The sequence below is a fragment of the Chiroxiphia lanceolata genome, chromosome 5 (assembly GCF_009829145.1).
Source record: "Chiroxiphia lanceolata isolate bChiLan1 chromosome 5, bChiLan1.pri, whole genome shotgun sequence".
NCBI classification, from domain to species: Eukaryota; Metazoa; Chordata; class Aves; order Passeriformes; family Pipridae; genus Chiroxiphia; species Chiroxiphia lanceolata.
This window is the reverse complement of record NC_045641.1, coordinates 53,002,214-53,016,607: the sequence shown is the minus strand read 5'-3', so window position 1 is coordinate 53,016,607 and position 14,394 is coordinate 53,002,214. Positions and strand designations below refer to the sequence as shown.

The 14,394-nt window shown below is 41.3% G+C and overlaps 1 protein-coding gene across 7 annotated transcripts in view; it reads right to left on the bottom strand.

Annotated features, from left to right (window-relative positions):
* RBFOX2 (RNA binding fox-1 homolog 2) overlaps window positions 1–14,394 on the bottom strand; it is a 173,552-nt gene that overhangs the window by 34,084 nt on the left and 125,074 nt on the right. For all 7 annotated transcript variants that reach the window (XR_004357380.1, XR_004357377.1, XR_004357379.1 and 4 more), the window contains one exon: window positions 3,482–3,535. Coding sequence is in view for 3 of the 7 variants with exons in the window: in XM_032689497.1 (XP_032545388.1) it covers window positions 3,482–3,535 (54 nt within the window). In the remaining 4 variants the exon portion in view is untranslated. The remainder of the gene's footprint in view (window positions 1–3,481; window positions 3,536–14,394) is intronic.

Genomic DNA, 14,394 nt, shown 5'->3' with positions numbered 1-14,394 from the left:
CTGATGAGCAAAGAGCTTGGATTCCCTTCCCCTGCAGCTTTATGAATGCCACGGGGTACTCGTTACACAGGCAGACTGCATTAATTCTGGAAATATGTCCACTTGTTCAGTTCAGCACAATAGTGATAAAATACGCATCTAGAGGATGCATCTCCACTAACAAAACGAGCAGGAATCCTCTCAACTTCCTCTAAAGGTGTTTTATTCATGGTTCAGTGAAGTGCATGGTAAACTGCAACCATGGGCAGAATGCTATTTAAAGGCACTTGATCCGAGTCAGAACTAGAAATGTAATGGTAAACAGGATAAATTAAACAAACAGCTAGTTTCCTGGAAGCAAGTAAAAAAACCCAAAACAGATCAAGGGAAGACTGATGTCATTCTATTAAACAAGAATAAACCAAAATGAAATTCAAGGGATGTTTAAAGTTTGTACCTTCTTTCTCATACACAACAAAGCAACATAAGTGTAAAGTCTGCCAGGGCCCGTATAATCCTACTGACCAGATTGAATCTGGGAAGAAACTGAGTTACAAAACAAGAATTCACATTGCTTTGAAAGAACAATCAGCAAAACTAATTATTAACTGCCTCCTACTCTGCTGTGATACAGAAAATCAACAAATAACACTTCTGAGAGAACCTGAGGCTGTGGTGGACACATGCTGCTCTCTCTTTGGTCACCAAGCTTCCTAAGTACACAGAGATCTTGAATATGCAGCCAGTTTGATAGTTCCCCCAGGCTGTCGAAGAAAACTGCCCAGTCATCTCAGGTGGATTCAAAAGGAAGAATGCAACCAGCACGCTTCCTTCAGTCCCTCCTACTGACCAGCACTGGAGTGATCCCAGCAGAGTTCTCCTGCTACAGCTTGGCAGGGACAAAGCGCTGCTCGACCCCATCGCACGCTGGGTGGGGACGAACCCAGGGCAGTTTGGGATTCACCACTGTACCTTTTAAATATTTACAAAACATATACACAAAACTCTACAACCCTTAGGAACCCGGGGAAGGGAAGGGAGCATTGAGAACACAGCACAAGGCAGGCAGCAGGAGCATCTGCTTTCGGATTCCCAAGAGAGAGGAGGAGAAGAAGAAGAGAGAGAGGTTTCATATCATTAGATTAGAATGGAAACCACAGGGCAGGAAAATGCATTCAGAATTTTTTTTCCTAAGGTGGAGGAAGAACCCAAGAGTGAGTGAGCGGCCTCCAGAAAGATCCATTTCCTTTGCTTCACCATCAGATCACCAAACTGTTGTTTTTCCATTATTATGTGAATACCAGGTGCTTCGTGCAGCTACACCCCACTCAAACACTGGGGCTCCCATTTTCATGCTAAGCAGAAAGAATCTTGCATTCTTTTTAAAACAGGAATTACTTTGGGTAGAGAAGGATGCAGAGATACCATGAAATAACTGCTTTGGCTGTTTTCTCATTCTGTTCAGATTCTGCCCCATCCCTCAATACAGGCTACCAGGTTTGTAACTGCTTTTTGCTATAAGATGACAAAAAAGCAGTAGAAAACTGCATGGTCAAGGACTGGAAGAACATCTCTGCTTTTTTTTTTTTTTCCAAATATTTATGAAGGGTTCAGGATAAAATTTGTCATGGAACTCTTCAGCAGTTATTTTTGTTTTAACTGAAAACCGGAAGCCTTGGGCTTTAGCAACTGCACAAGAAGGTACTTTTTATAATAATAAATCAAGTCTTCACAGAAAAGTCTTCAATGTCAATGTTGCCTAGAAGGGAAAGGGCAGCCGTGGGTGTTTAATACACAGGGCTGTATGGATGGGAGAGAGTGAGTGAAGTTCATGTGTGGAGAGGAAAAACACTGCTTTGGAAGGCACAGGCAGTGGGGTATGAAAGATAGAGCTCACCCCTTTGCCAGGCCAGTTACTTTTGTTCTTTCTTTTGCAATAATATCCAAATAAGTAGAGATTTGATAGAGGCCAGAGGCTATTCCCAAAGCCAAACAAAATTTACTAAAATCAAGAGTAATTCAGAGATAGCTTTGGCCTATAAATATCAAAAGAACAGCAGAGTGCAGAATAAATATTTACAAACTCAGCACAGCTGATTGTTTTGGTAAAGCGTATAGATTTTTATCCATTCGCGGAAGAAAAACACTCTAACTAAATCATATAGATATTTACTTTTTCAGACTGTCTTGTAAAAAATCAAAACGAAAGAAAACCATGGTATTAAGCACAAATAAAGGATGGGAAAAGGGCTAAGACTCATTTATTTAATATAGAGATCAACGGCTTTCTGGTTTCCAGCTAATACAGAGACTGAAGAATTTCAGAATGCATGTTGGGCAACATGGGTGGAAATTTGCAGAGGGCTCTGAACATGAGCATACCCCAGAATATATGTTGAAGCAAAGAGGCCACCATAAAGACTGTGAACCTCAAATCCAAGCAAAAGGCATAGACTGTAAACTGAAACTGCTTAGCTGATTTGCAACTTCAAAACTTCTTGTGTGCATGCACACATGTGCACACACGTGTGTGTGTGGGGAGGAGGGAAATTTTGTTTTAATTGAAAATGGGAATCTTAGCATTGATTAAGTCAAGCAGAGTATAGACATGCACTGTGCAAGCTTCCCCCATAGAGCTTTGGCAATGCACCTTGCTCCTGACCTGCAAAACTCCCTGCTATTCCAGTGCTGAACCTCCTGGGCAGAGAGAGAATCACATCAATTTGTCATTGTGGTGATACCGGTTATGTGATGAGAACCAATTGCCAATTAGGACAGAGATCACTGAATATCTCTGCAGCTGACCTAAGCAACATCTGAAATCTCATCTTCAGAGAGATAAATTACCATTAACCCTCAACAAAACCTCCCTCTTAATATATCTGTAAGATGAAAATAGGTGTGTGAATGCAAATTCTGTGGGGGAGGTCCACATGGGGCAGGGCAAGTAGAATGAGGATACTTATATTAAGCATCAAATATCTCAAACATGAAAGGTCAGTGTCTCAGAAGCACCGAGTAAGTCTATAAAACAGAGTAAATAAAATCCTTTCACATATGAGATATGACAGTTTTTTGCAGAAGTATTTTAATGCAATGAAATGGGGGGATGGGGGTGAGTTAGCCTTTTTTCTTACAGTCTCCCATCACACAAAGCTGCTTTATCTTATTCTGCCTTCCCCACAGGGCAGTCATTGCTAGTGCAATGGGAACAGCTTGGTATGAAGGTTCAATTGACCGACTCCCTGTTTGTTCAAAAGGCTGTGGAACCTGATCACACATTACAGACATGAGTGTCCAGGAGCATTTGTACATGCTGCCCAGAATTGACCATGCTCAGAGTCTCCAGTCAGAGGGAACAGGAGACAGTCCCCAAAATAGCTTTTCCCTTCCCCCATCACACTAATTCCTGCTGATCTCTACAGAATATATTCTCTAGGCAATGAACTGCCTTTTACTCTGCAATCAAATCAAGAGAAGCGGGTACAGAAACAGGACTTACCTTCGAGCCACGCTCATTAAAGATTATCTCTACATCAAGGATTTTGCCGAATTGCTGCAGAGAGACAAGGGGGAAAAAAAAGATTTATTTTTGGCAATTCATTTTTTCTACCTTTTTGGACCTGGCTTAGTGCAAGAAGGGAGGTGAGAATATTTCCATTTCTAGCATACAGGCAAAGGAATAAAATCCCAGTGACGCGACCCAATTCTCTTGGGTTAAGACATGCAGATCCTCTTGGTAACAAACCCCAGGTTTTCTCACAAAAGTCTACAGGAAGAAAAACAATCTCCAGAAGAGTTTCAGGGATTTGAGGCATCTCATCTTTCCTGCTTTTAACCTAAACAATTCCTTCTTCCCTCATTCTACTATTTCATCTACAACATGGTTATATGATTTCATCTCAGGCATCTAACAACATTTCTAACATGTAATTCAGCATTTCAGCTTCCTCCTGAACTGGCTATCACAAAGAGAAACCTAACAATGATGTTTCTCTGGAAGGGATAGTAGCATAACATCCTAACCTCAGAGATTCCAAACTCTGAGTCTCCTTTCCTCTTATTTACCAAAACTCCAAGCCTTTAAAAGAATTGATGGCAGATTCAGAAACCACAAAAACAGTTTGTTTTTCAGAAAAAAGATAATTCAGCTTCAACCTGTGACATGATGTTGATGGTCTGTGCAAGTCTACCACATGTGACAGAATTCTGACCTCTGTCTCAGCTTGGAGACCCTAAGGAGAGCTTTGCTCTGTATCAATGGGTTCAAAAGAGCTCCCTATTTGGCACAGAACACAAAATGGAAAACAAGAGTTACACGGTAGAAAGGAGATTTACCACCTCTGTGCAATTACATCTTTCATCTTGCTTGAAACATATTAAAATATTTCTATTGAAGTGGCCAGACTCAAACCAGTAACCTAGAGTTAAAAGTATCATCACTTCAGAGGCCCACAATGCTCTGTCTTCAAGAATTGTCATGGCTCTATTTCCAAACTGGAGGTCTTCTCTCTAGGAACACAGGTCTAGATGTCATTTTCAGGAGCCATGTATAAAAGTAGTCTTCATTCTAGAGAGACATATTGTGCTCAGACAAATGCTACATCTGAGTGTTTTTCCTATCCCATTTTTTAGGAAAGCTTCCAATGACATAGTTTTGATCTCACCACTTGCAAAAGTTTGGTAGCATATAAAGGAAGGGTCAGAAAGAAAATAAAGGTGATGAACACAACCTCCAGGCACTGGGACACTCTCTCTCCCTTTTGCCTGTTGCTCTTAATATAGTATTTGCCTTTTTTTTTTTTTAATTAACATTTGCATTCAGAGTCAAATGGGTGTAATACTCATTTTGTGGGAGTCCTGCTTGAAAGGCTCGTGGCTAGATTTGAAAACATGGAACATTTATAACAGGGAGTCATGATGGCTGAGGAGAAGTTCTGAGTATGTAAAGCAACAAAAAGCTATTAAGTTCCTTGAACAAGTATTCCACAACTGTCTGCAAGCAAGCAAACCCCTTCCAATAATTTTAGCTATAGTTTCTGTCCGCTTCCATTCTTCATTCTTAAAAAGGAGATCTTGGTTCACAGATGTTGTTTTTGCTGTTCTATTGTTTAAGGACAATACTTGATCTTCTATTCATCCCAAGAACAATTGAATTCACAATATTCCACGTTATATGAAGTTTGAATAATGCTAATGTAAACACGCATCTTCCTTGAAAGGAAACCTCAACATCTCAATAGCTTAGGCTTGATCCATGCTGGATCCTCTCTTGACTGCGGCTGTGCCAATCACCGCTAAAATACATTTTCTATTTCTATCCCACGCTTGGCGTGGGCTCGTCAATAAAGAAGATTAACCGTTGATTGCTTTTTATTGTCTTTGTTGCATATGGTTTGGGCACTGCCATGAAAGAAATCAGTTATGATTGCTTTCCTGGTAGACTATTCCAGCGTCATTACATGACATGGGTTGAACCAATTTAAAAGCTCGTGGCTGCTGAATAGCTGTCTCTGCTCCCTTGTCCTTCCTTGTCTGGTCTCACCAGCCTCCTAGAGATGGCCTCAGTTTTCATTCTCACCTGTAGATAAACTGATACAGCTCAATGATTCTGTAAAAACCTAACCCAAGAAAAGGAATAAATACAAAGCTTTTTTTGACAATTTACTGATCTGTAGTGGCTTAAAGGGTCAGGTGAGCATTAGGGCTCTAAGAAGCACAAGGGAGCAGAAAGCAGACCCTGCCTGAGAGCAGGATCTGTCCCCTGCCACATCACCTCAGCTGGTTAGCGTTGCCATACACACACTGAAACAGCCAGCCTCTCGATAAATGCAAGTGCCAAAATTATTTTCAGAATCTTCAAAGCCAAAATCACCATTCTACCTCAGTAGAATCATCCTGAAAGCAAACAAACTGTGCAGCTTCTGGTGCACAATTATGCCATGCCATCTTCCCTTTTCTGCACACCCAGCTGGGCCTGGATTCCTGGGTAGTACTACCAGCACTGCCTCCCAGACCCATTGGGCTGAGCTCCCCCCACAGGGTTTCCACACCAACAGAAAATCCTGTCTTGTGTGTTTAACTTCTTGTGGCTGACAAAATGCTGGTGGTAACATTGAATGCACATGGTCTGACACAGCTCTATGAGAGGTGGCAGGTTTGCCTCCTTGCCTAGCAGGTGATGGAGGTACATAATTTCCTAGATGACAGACTTAAGATCACGAAATCCTGTGGCTGCAGCAAGCACAGCCTTGACATCTACTGTAATAGGCTACATCCACCATGCAAACTGCCCCAATCTCTTTTCTGCCTAGGAGTTGTGGGTGTTTGAAGAGGCAAGAGGGAAGGACCTCCTTGGGAGAGAAGAACAGACAAAACAGGGGCTAACTGCTGAACTGAAGTTTGCTGGGGAAGGGCTTTCGACTCCATGAAAATCCCTGGAAGAAAGTAGCATGACCATGAGGCAGTAGGATGTGTCCTGGGCTCTTCAAGGCTCTGCTGTTGCCGTTGCCACAGCTGCTCTGACAGCTCCTAACACCATGACTCTTGTCCTCGCTGCTGCAACAGTTACAGCAGATCCAGCACTGGAGGCACTTTTTTCTGGTAGCATGCCAGAATTTTCCTGAAGAATGGAAGCAGGGAAAAAAAGAACTAGTTCATTTTAACAGTGTATATCTCCTTCAAAGCTGAATCTAATTCAGTGGAACATAAAAAGGCACTTTGTTCTCCGATGGTGCTTCGCCTACCAAATGTCAACAGTGCAATGCAAACAATGGAAGTTTTAAGAGCTCCTTACTGAAAGGTCACAATTTTTGTATGGAAAATGGTGGGCCATCTAAATACAAGGGTCAACACCAAGTGCCCTCCATAATAATTTTTTTAAATCAGGTATACAGGCATATTTCTATGTTCCAACAGACAGAGGGTCTGGCCAAATGAAACAAGTCCCATGCTTAAGTCATCCCTGAGGACTAACCGTCTAATCTCTGACCCTGAAGACATGAGTCACTGGGCTGATAGACTTGATTGGCTCATTCAGTGATTACCAAGAACTTCTGCTTAGAACCCTGCACAGCCTCTGGAGAAGGCATTGCATGCTCACCACCGTGAGTTAAAAAGCTTGCTATGTGACTGAGAATCCAGTACTTCCCCACCATATATCAGGTTGTGCAAGAAGCCACCTCCATGAACTGCTCATGCACATGTCGTATGATAGAAAGATAAACACACACACTCTTCCAGTTATGCCATGGCATAGGAGCTACAGCATCTTGTTTTATCTTAGTAGTCCCTTCCCTGGAGTGACCTTGACAAGCTTTCAGTTATTTTCCTGTAAAGTAGATAAATGAAAACTCAGCTCTGCTACAGTGCTAACAGGGAGTGATAGAAGTAACAGTTTTTAAGAGGCATAAAAGTAGTAACAGACATGAGTTATGACCAGAATCCAGTTCTCTTGTTTGAACATCAACCTTATCATTGATGCAAGGGCATTGTGCAAGTAAAGGTATATGCATGCTGTGTGGTTTTTTCCACCCAGATGACATGAAGGCAACAGATTTTTCCAGCTGAGGCCATAGCTACATTCAGTATAATAAATCTGAGAGATCTGGCACCCGAGAGCTTTTGCCTTTCAAGGCACTGACAGTTTGGTAATGCCCCTCCTGTATGCTCTGTTCCAGTTGGCCCTGCCTCCTCACCCTGTCTAGAGCTTTCAAAATCAGCTCCAAATGTGCCAGACAAATAACTTAATCCTAAAGATGCAAATAACAGGGAGTACAAGGCAAATTCTCTAGAAATCATGGAACAACAAAAGGTAATGTAAGACACCATGTGACCACATCACATCCCTACAAGAGAACTCTGTAGGCCCAAGCAGCTTCACTAGCCTTACAAAATTCACTTAAGAGTCCAGTGAGCTATCTAAATTTCAAAGGTGTCAAACAATCCATTCTTAAAGATGGTCAAAATTCAAAACAGCCAGTAAACCAACCCCCCCATGCAGGAAACTGTTTCAGGTCCTCAAGCTTCAGATGCATGAGCAAGAGCATTTCATAAGCAGAATAGGTCCATGCTGCAGAGAGTGTCCTTTCCCTAGCTCCCAGTTCCATGGGATATACTTTCAGCTGAGCACAGCTGGCTCCATCCTAGCCTGTATTAGTCAGTGCTTAATTATGGCAGCATGGGGTCTGCCAGAGCTACGCTGTTATCAGTACACGAACTTCCTCACGCAAAGCTGAGTCACATGTCTTCAAACAGTGGGGCCAACCCTGTTCAGCCAAGCTACACCAGTATGTTTTGCATTGACAGGAAGATGGAAGCATGGAGCATTTATAAACCAAAGCACTACCACAGTTTACCAGCTGAACAGATAATAAGCAAGCACCAAGCAGCCCTTATTTGGGTTGACCTGTTGCCCAGCAAAACACACATTTTCTAAGAAACCAGATTTTTAACAAGAAGCCACACAAAGAGCACAGATTTTTCACAGGATTTACAGACCACAGACATCCCAGTAAAAAGAAAAAAAAAAAGGTGACAAGGAATACAGCTTCTCAGTCATTTCTTATCCTCTGACTCACAAATAAAAGATTTTCACATGAAACACTGAGACAGGGGTGAAGAGTACTGGAGGGTACCATCCAGAAATCTTAACATCATCCAGCTTCCAGCTGTACACTTCCAGCTCCTTACTGCTGCCTTGTGCCGTTCCCCAGAGGTCTGACTGCAGTGTACCTGGTACTGCTGCCACAGCAAAGGTACTTGGACCCATGCCCACAAAAGTAGCACACATTTAAAAATCAGTTTGAGAGGACTTAGCATGTAGACTGAGTCCATATGAAACTGGGTTAACAAAAGTTAACTCCATGTAATTTTACCCAGGCCTTTTACACACTTAAATCCAGCCACAGCACGGCACTATTTACTAAATGACGTTCAGCCCAGTCTCGCTGCAGACTCTCCTAGTAACTCACATGAAAACCTAAACAAATCTCAGACAAGTATGTACGATCCAGTCATTGCTGCCTTCCACCAGAAAGTTAGTACAGAAGTTTCCACAGCAGATATGCTTTTGCAGAGCAAGACTGACAGTACAAGAGCTGCTGACAGCTGCAGTGACAAGCACCCCTGCGCAAGAAGCACCGTGGTCCCTGCCGCGGCCGTGCAGCCAAAGCACGATGTTCAAACAACACTGAGTACACAAGTCCTTAGCAAAAGGTGGTTTCAGGAAATGCACAAGTGAAACACATCAGTATAAACAGCAGCGCCTCTTGTAACTCTAACCAACATCAGCAGGAACAAAGTCCTGCCATGTGACAGGGTTGGGGCTCACTCTCATCGAAGAAAGAGCTTGGAAACAAGAAAAGTCACAGAGGCCACCTTGTGCCAGAATATTTGTCTTCCAATACTGACACATAGGACTTGTTACATGCAATTGGTGGCCAATACTATTAGCAGATGAAAAACTTAAAATATATCTTGATATCCAGAAGACAGGATTTCCTCTTCAGATGTCCAATCCACTAGGAAAGCAGAGTCCCTTTCTGCAACTTTCCTACTGCTGTATTTCAGGTTTCAGTGCGTGAACACCTGCAGGTCAGAGCTTCTTGGTCTATCATATTATTCACCTATATGCCTTAACCCATAATGAGTAGTTTTCTACCATCACCAATACTTGTGTATCATGAATTACTTGTGTATTTTAATTTATTTACTGGTAAATACAGATTTAAAATTCTATTGAATTCTTGGTGACAAAGAGCTGTAGTCTAACTTGTTATTGCTTTAGCCTCGAACTATAGGCTCATGGAGGTGTTTTGCACTCTTGACACCAGAATGAAGTTGGATGAGAAATTATATCCACTGAGTTATTTTAGGAAGTGCAAAGTGACAAAATGTTTCCTCAGAGGCCAAGATCTGAGGGCTACAAGAGCTTCCAAAAATATCCGAGCTTGCAGAGCTGCAATGCTTGGGTCCTACAAAGAAGTGGTCTACCACAAACTTACATTATAAAGAACCTCGCCATAGAGATATGAATTATGCTTAGAGAAGGAAAATTATAAGATTACCTGCCTTAACATCCAAAGGAAAATAAATAAAAAAAAAGTAGCTACCATTCTGTCACCTGTAATAAATGATGTTATTAATAAATTCATAAACTGAAAGTTATTAAATGTGACAGAATAGTCACCTTCATGGAAAACATCTATGGGTTATTACTGCCGTAGCTGATAATGCACAAAACCCCTTTATCAGCTGGGCTGATGATGCTTCCCATCAGAAGCAGTAAAGTCTACAAGTAGTAGCCATGCAGTAAGCATGCTTTAAAAAAGCTAATGTCTCCATCTGAAGCCAAAGCCTGAGAAAATTCACACCCTGTACAGTGCTAACCCACCTTCATCTGCAAACATCATCAGCATAGTCCTTATTTTTATCTTACTATGGTAAAATGCTCTTTGCTTAAGTGTATATTCTGACAAATACGAAACAGTATTTGTCTGCAAAGATGTATATTACAAAGTCCTCCTCATACTGTTGCTCTCACAACAGATAAAGATTTAGTGCACAGACACCCATAAAAACTACCAAAACAATCCACTTTACTTGTTTTTGTAGAGGCAATTCAAGATTCAGCTTGAGAACAGAAGAATCTTTATCATGCACGCTGTCCAACCCAGCCTCCATCTTCACCAGGAGACTCCTAAGTCCATCCTACTCTGAAGTCCAGAAACAATGAGACTATGCCAGCTAATTTTATACTGGGAGGAGAACTGCTTCTTGAAGCATGAGAGGGAAGGGCCGAAGCTCTCAGGAATAAGGTACAAGCACAGACACGATCATAGCACAAAGCTGAAACACACTGAGGGAAACATGAGCTTTTCTTCTGCATACATAGTCCAGAAAAGAAGGGGACAACCTATCAGAAGTTAAGGAGAAGATTACTACCATCATGTCAGAGTCCTTACACACACTAGCCAAAGAATGTCTAATGATAGTAAGATTTTTAAAAGGTTGCTAATTTGTTTTTAACACTGATAGCAACTCTTCTTCTCCCTGCTAACTTGTTCCACTGCTTAAATTAGTCCAAATGACTATTTAATGAATTTTGCTCTTATTTCAAGGGTAATTGTGTTAAATCTCAGCTTCCAACTGGAAAATCTTATTGTGACTGTAAACAAGATCTAAACCCGTTAGTAGGTATCATCCATACATAAGCACCTCTATAGGACAGACTTGTCATCTCCCAACCTCTCTTTTTAATAAGCTGAGTAAATAATGTACCTAACACCTTACACAATTAAAAAAAAAAAAAAATCACTCATCTTTCAAGCCCTAGTTGGTTTTTTCTTTTGGTCTTAAACTGATCTTAGACCTGAGTAAAATTATGTAGTCACAGTCTTTTCAACTTTGAACATGAGCTAGATCACAGCCTTCCTTCAACCTGATAACTCCCTTTGAATTATTGAAGCAACCATCTTCAACGATCACTAGTACTCTTCCAAATCAGTATTTTCCAAAGAAGGCTTTCCATTCTACGAGCACAGACCGGTTCCCATATAGTCAGTGCTCTGCACTGAGATGCATCAAACACGTTTTTGTTGGATTTATCATCAGTCAACCAGGCATTTCAACTCATTCTCTAACAGTAACCTTATCTTTCTCTTTCCTCCTCCTCAAATATTTTTTTAACTGCAAACCTTACTGGCAAGGTTTTAATAGTACTGTCTCCATGGGTTGATACAGATACTGAACAGAACAGAGACGGAAACAGATTCCCAGGGAAACTGACACTAGAAACAGTCTTGATCACAGATGTCTCCCCAGTAACTACTACTTTTTTATTATCTGTCATTAAAGAGGTTTTTAATCCCTCTAATGTGTGCTGTGCTTGAGATAAGTACAATTTTTCTTAAAAATTGGTCACTTGGACAAATTCAATTGGTTGAGCAGTGTTTAATTATACCAATATTGCTTTGTACAATCTTGTCAAAATAAACGAAACAGTATTTATTTGTCTGCAAAGATGTATATTACAAAGTCATGCTGAATAGATACTAACATATTTCTTCAGATTCTAATGGGTTTTTTTAAAACTTTCCAAAGTTATTTTTATCTTGGATCAACATACAGATAGTTAGTTAGTAGCTCTTTGAGTCACTCCTTTCAGATTTTTTCAACAGTAAATTCTGGTTGGCAGTCTTCCGGCCTCCTGCAACTCCTCCTAGTTTATAAGAACTGGCTAAAAACTAGTATTCATGAATAATCCATCTCCTTGCTTTGGTCATTATCTTTGGATGTACCTTATCTAGATCTGCTATTTTTAAAATATTAGTGAGCACTGTCTCATCCTCCTTTGTTATAAATCATATAGAAAAGCAGATAAGGTACAAATACCCTAACTGTGGAATCATGCCTTTTTGGCCATCAGTATGATGCTGCTGAATACTTTACAGCTTCCATTAACACTTTGCTTTTAAAGATACCTTCCCGGACAGTTATCCTGCCAATTGTTTAATGTCCAAGAAACAGACTCTTCTAAAGCTCCTTACATTACTGCCTGATGCCATATTCTGTTTGCACAAAGCAAATACAGACAAATAACAATCACTGGTACCTAGGCAACGGTGGGATTTCAGGTCGGCTATTAACTCTTCTTTATCTGCTAGAACAAGGTCAACTATTGATTTATTCCACAGTGGGTGCAGAACTGTGGGCATTAAAAAATGACCTATTCCTTCCAGAAGCTTTCTGGAAGTCTTTTTAATGGCCTCATGAAATGTCAAGCAAATATTACCTGTTCTAAGCAGGCCATTTTATTTGCCTCCCTATAAGATGCATATGGAAATGTTTGCTCCTATCCTGAGGATATTTCAGGGACCCGTTAGAAACACGTAATTGCTGAAAAATGGTTGGAAACCAAATAATTTGAATTTGTTCAGAAATCCTTATGTTTGCCCCTCTCACAAATCGTGCAAGTTCAGAGAGCATTATGTAATATCCATTTAATCACATATGGGACAACACGTCTGAAGTCCCCCTCTACTCAAGTCTGGACAAAAGCATTAGATAGTTTCTGCGCCTCAGGGCTGGGCTGACCTCTCGCATGCTGTTGCATCCTTGAGGGGACTTCTTTACTCCCTCCCTACCATCACATTTATTTCTTCCTCCACAGCTTCACTGTCTACCCAATTCCTCTCTTTGTACAGTAGCTTGGGAAAAACACTCCAGGCAAGGATTTTGAGTCTCTCAGATATGACGTTGAAGAGATGTGACCTGACACACAGAAGGGAGAGGGAGAAGACGGGGGTTACAGGCTAGTCACAGCTCAAGACTCACACAACCATGAGTCCCCGTTAGGAGAAAGGGTAGGTTTCAGTGAGTCACCCAAAGGAAAGCATCCTGATCCTGAAAAAGAAATAGGAGCAAGCAGGATTTAGAGAGAATTGCTCTCCTGCTTGAGGCTATGAGCATGCTAAGAGAAGCAGCACTGAAAGAAAAAGGAAGATGCACAAGGATCATTATTTCCTTGGCAAAGTAGCAAAGTTCTCTGTTACCGAAAAATGGCACATGGGAGTTTTTATGCCCCAGAAGATGAAGGGTCAGGTGAACTAGCAAAAGGTTTTACAAGAAATATATCATTTACCCAAGTTAAAATCACATCACCGTGCTGGAGCTTGAGATTATGTTTAGAGAAAAAAATAAACAAACAAAAATAACTTGAAGAACACATAGTGCTATTTCCTTATCCCTTCCATGTACAACAAGGGTACCATATGGGCCCAAAAAAAGGACAGGAAATCTTAAGGCAAGTAATTAGGCTGCATTTTCTACAAATCACTACTTAGGACAGCAGTTCATTTAAATTGCCTGGGTCTTCCAATCTGTAAAGCAGAGGCAAGAGTCACTAGGATAGGGATGTCCTTGGCATTTCCATCTCATCCATGTCTCCCATACCAGGAGCACACGGAGGAGGAGCATCAAGGTGAAGGAGTGTGAAAAGGGCTAGTTGTCAAGCCAAGTGCCAGTCCCAGGAGAAGGGACAGCAACATGTAAGTGATTTATGTAAGCGATGCAGCTCCCAGGAGAGGGGAGCAGCAGTAGCAGAGAGCAGGACGTGATAAATACAGATTGTAGCAGGTGGTCCAAGAACTGTCTGTGATTTCAGCAACCATTTATCCAAACCGGATGGAACTGCCTACCACACAGCCCTGCAACAGCAAAAAGCAAGCTAAAAAACCACAAAAGCAGAGCAGGCGACTGAGAATATTCAGCAATCACAGATTGCCAGGAGATGAGTTTCATTATGAAAACATTCCAACAGATGGCAAAAGTGTGACAATCTAAGGTATGAACAACACGGAAGCAAACCCAATCCTCTTGCAACAGAATCACAGACTCACTGTTTTGGCTGGCAAT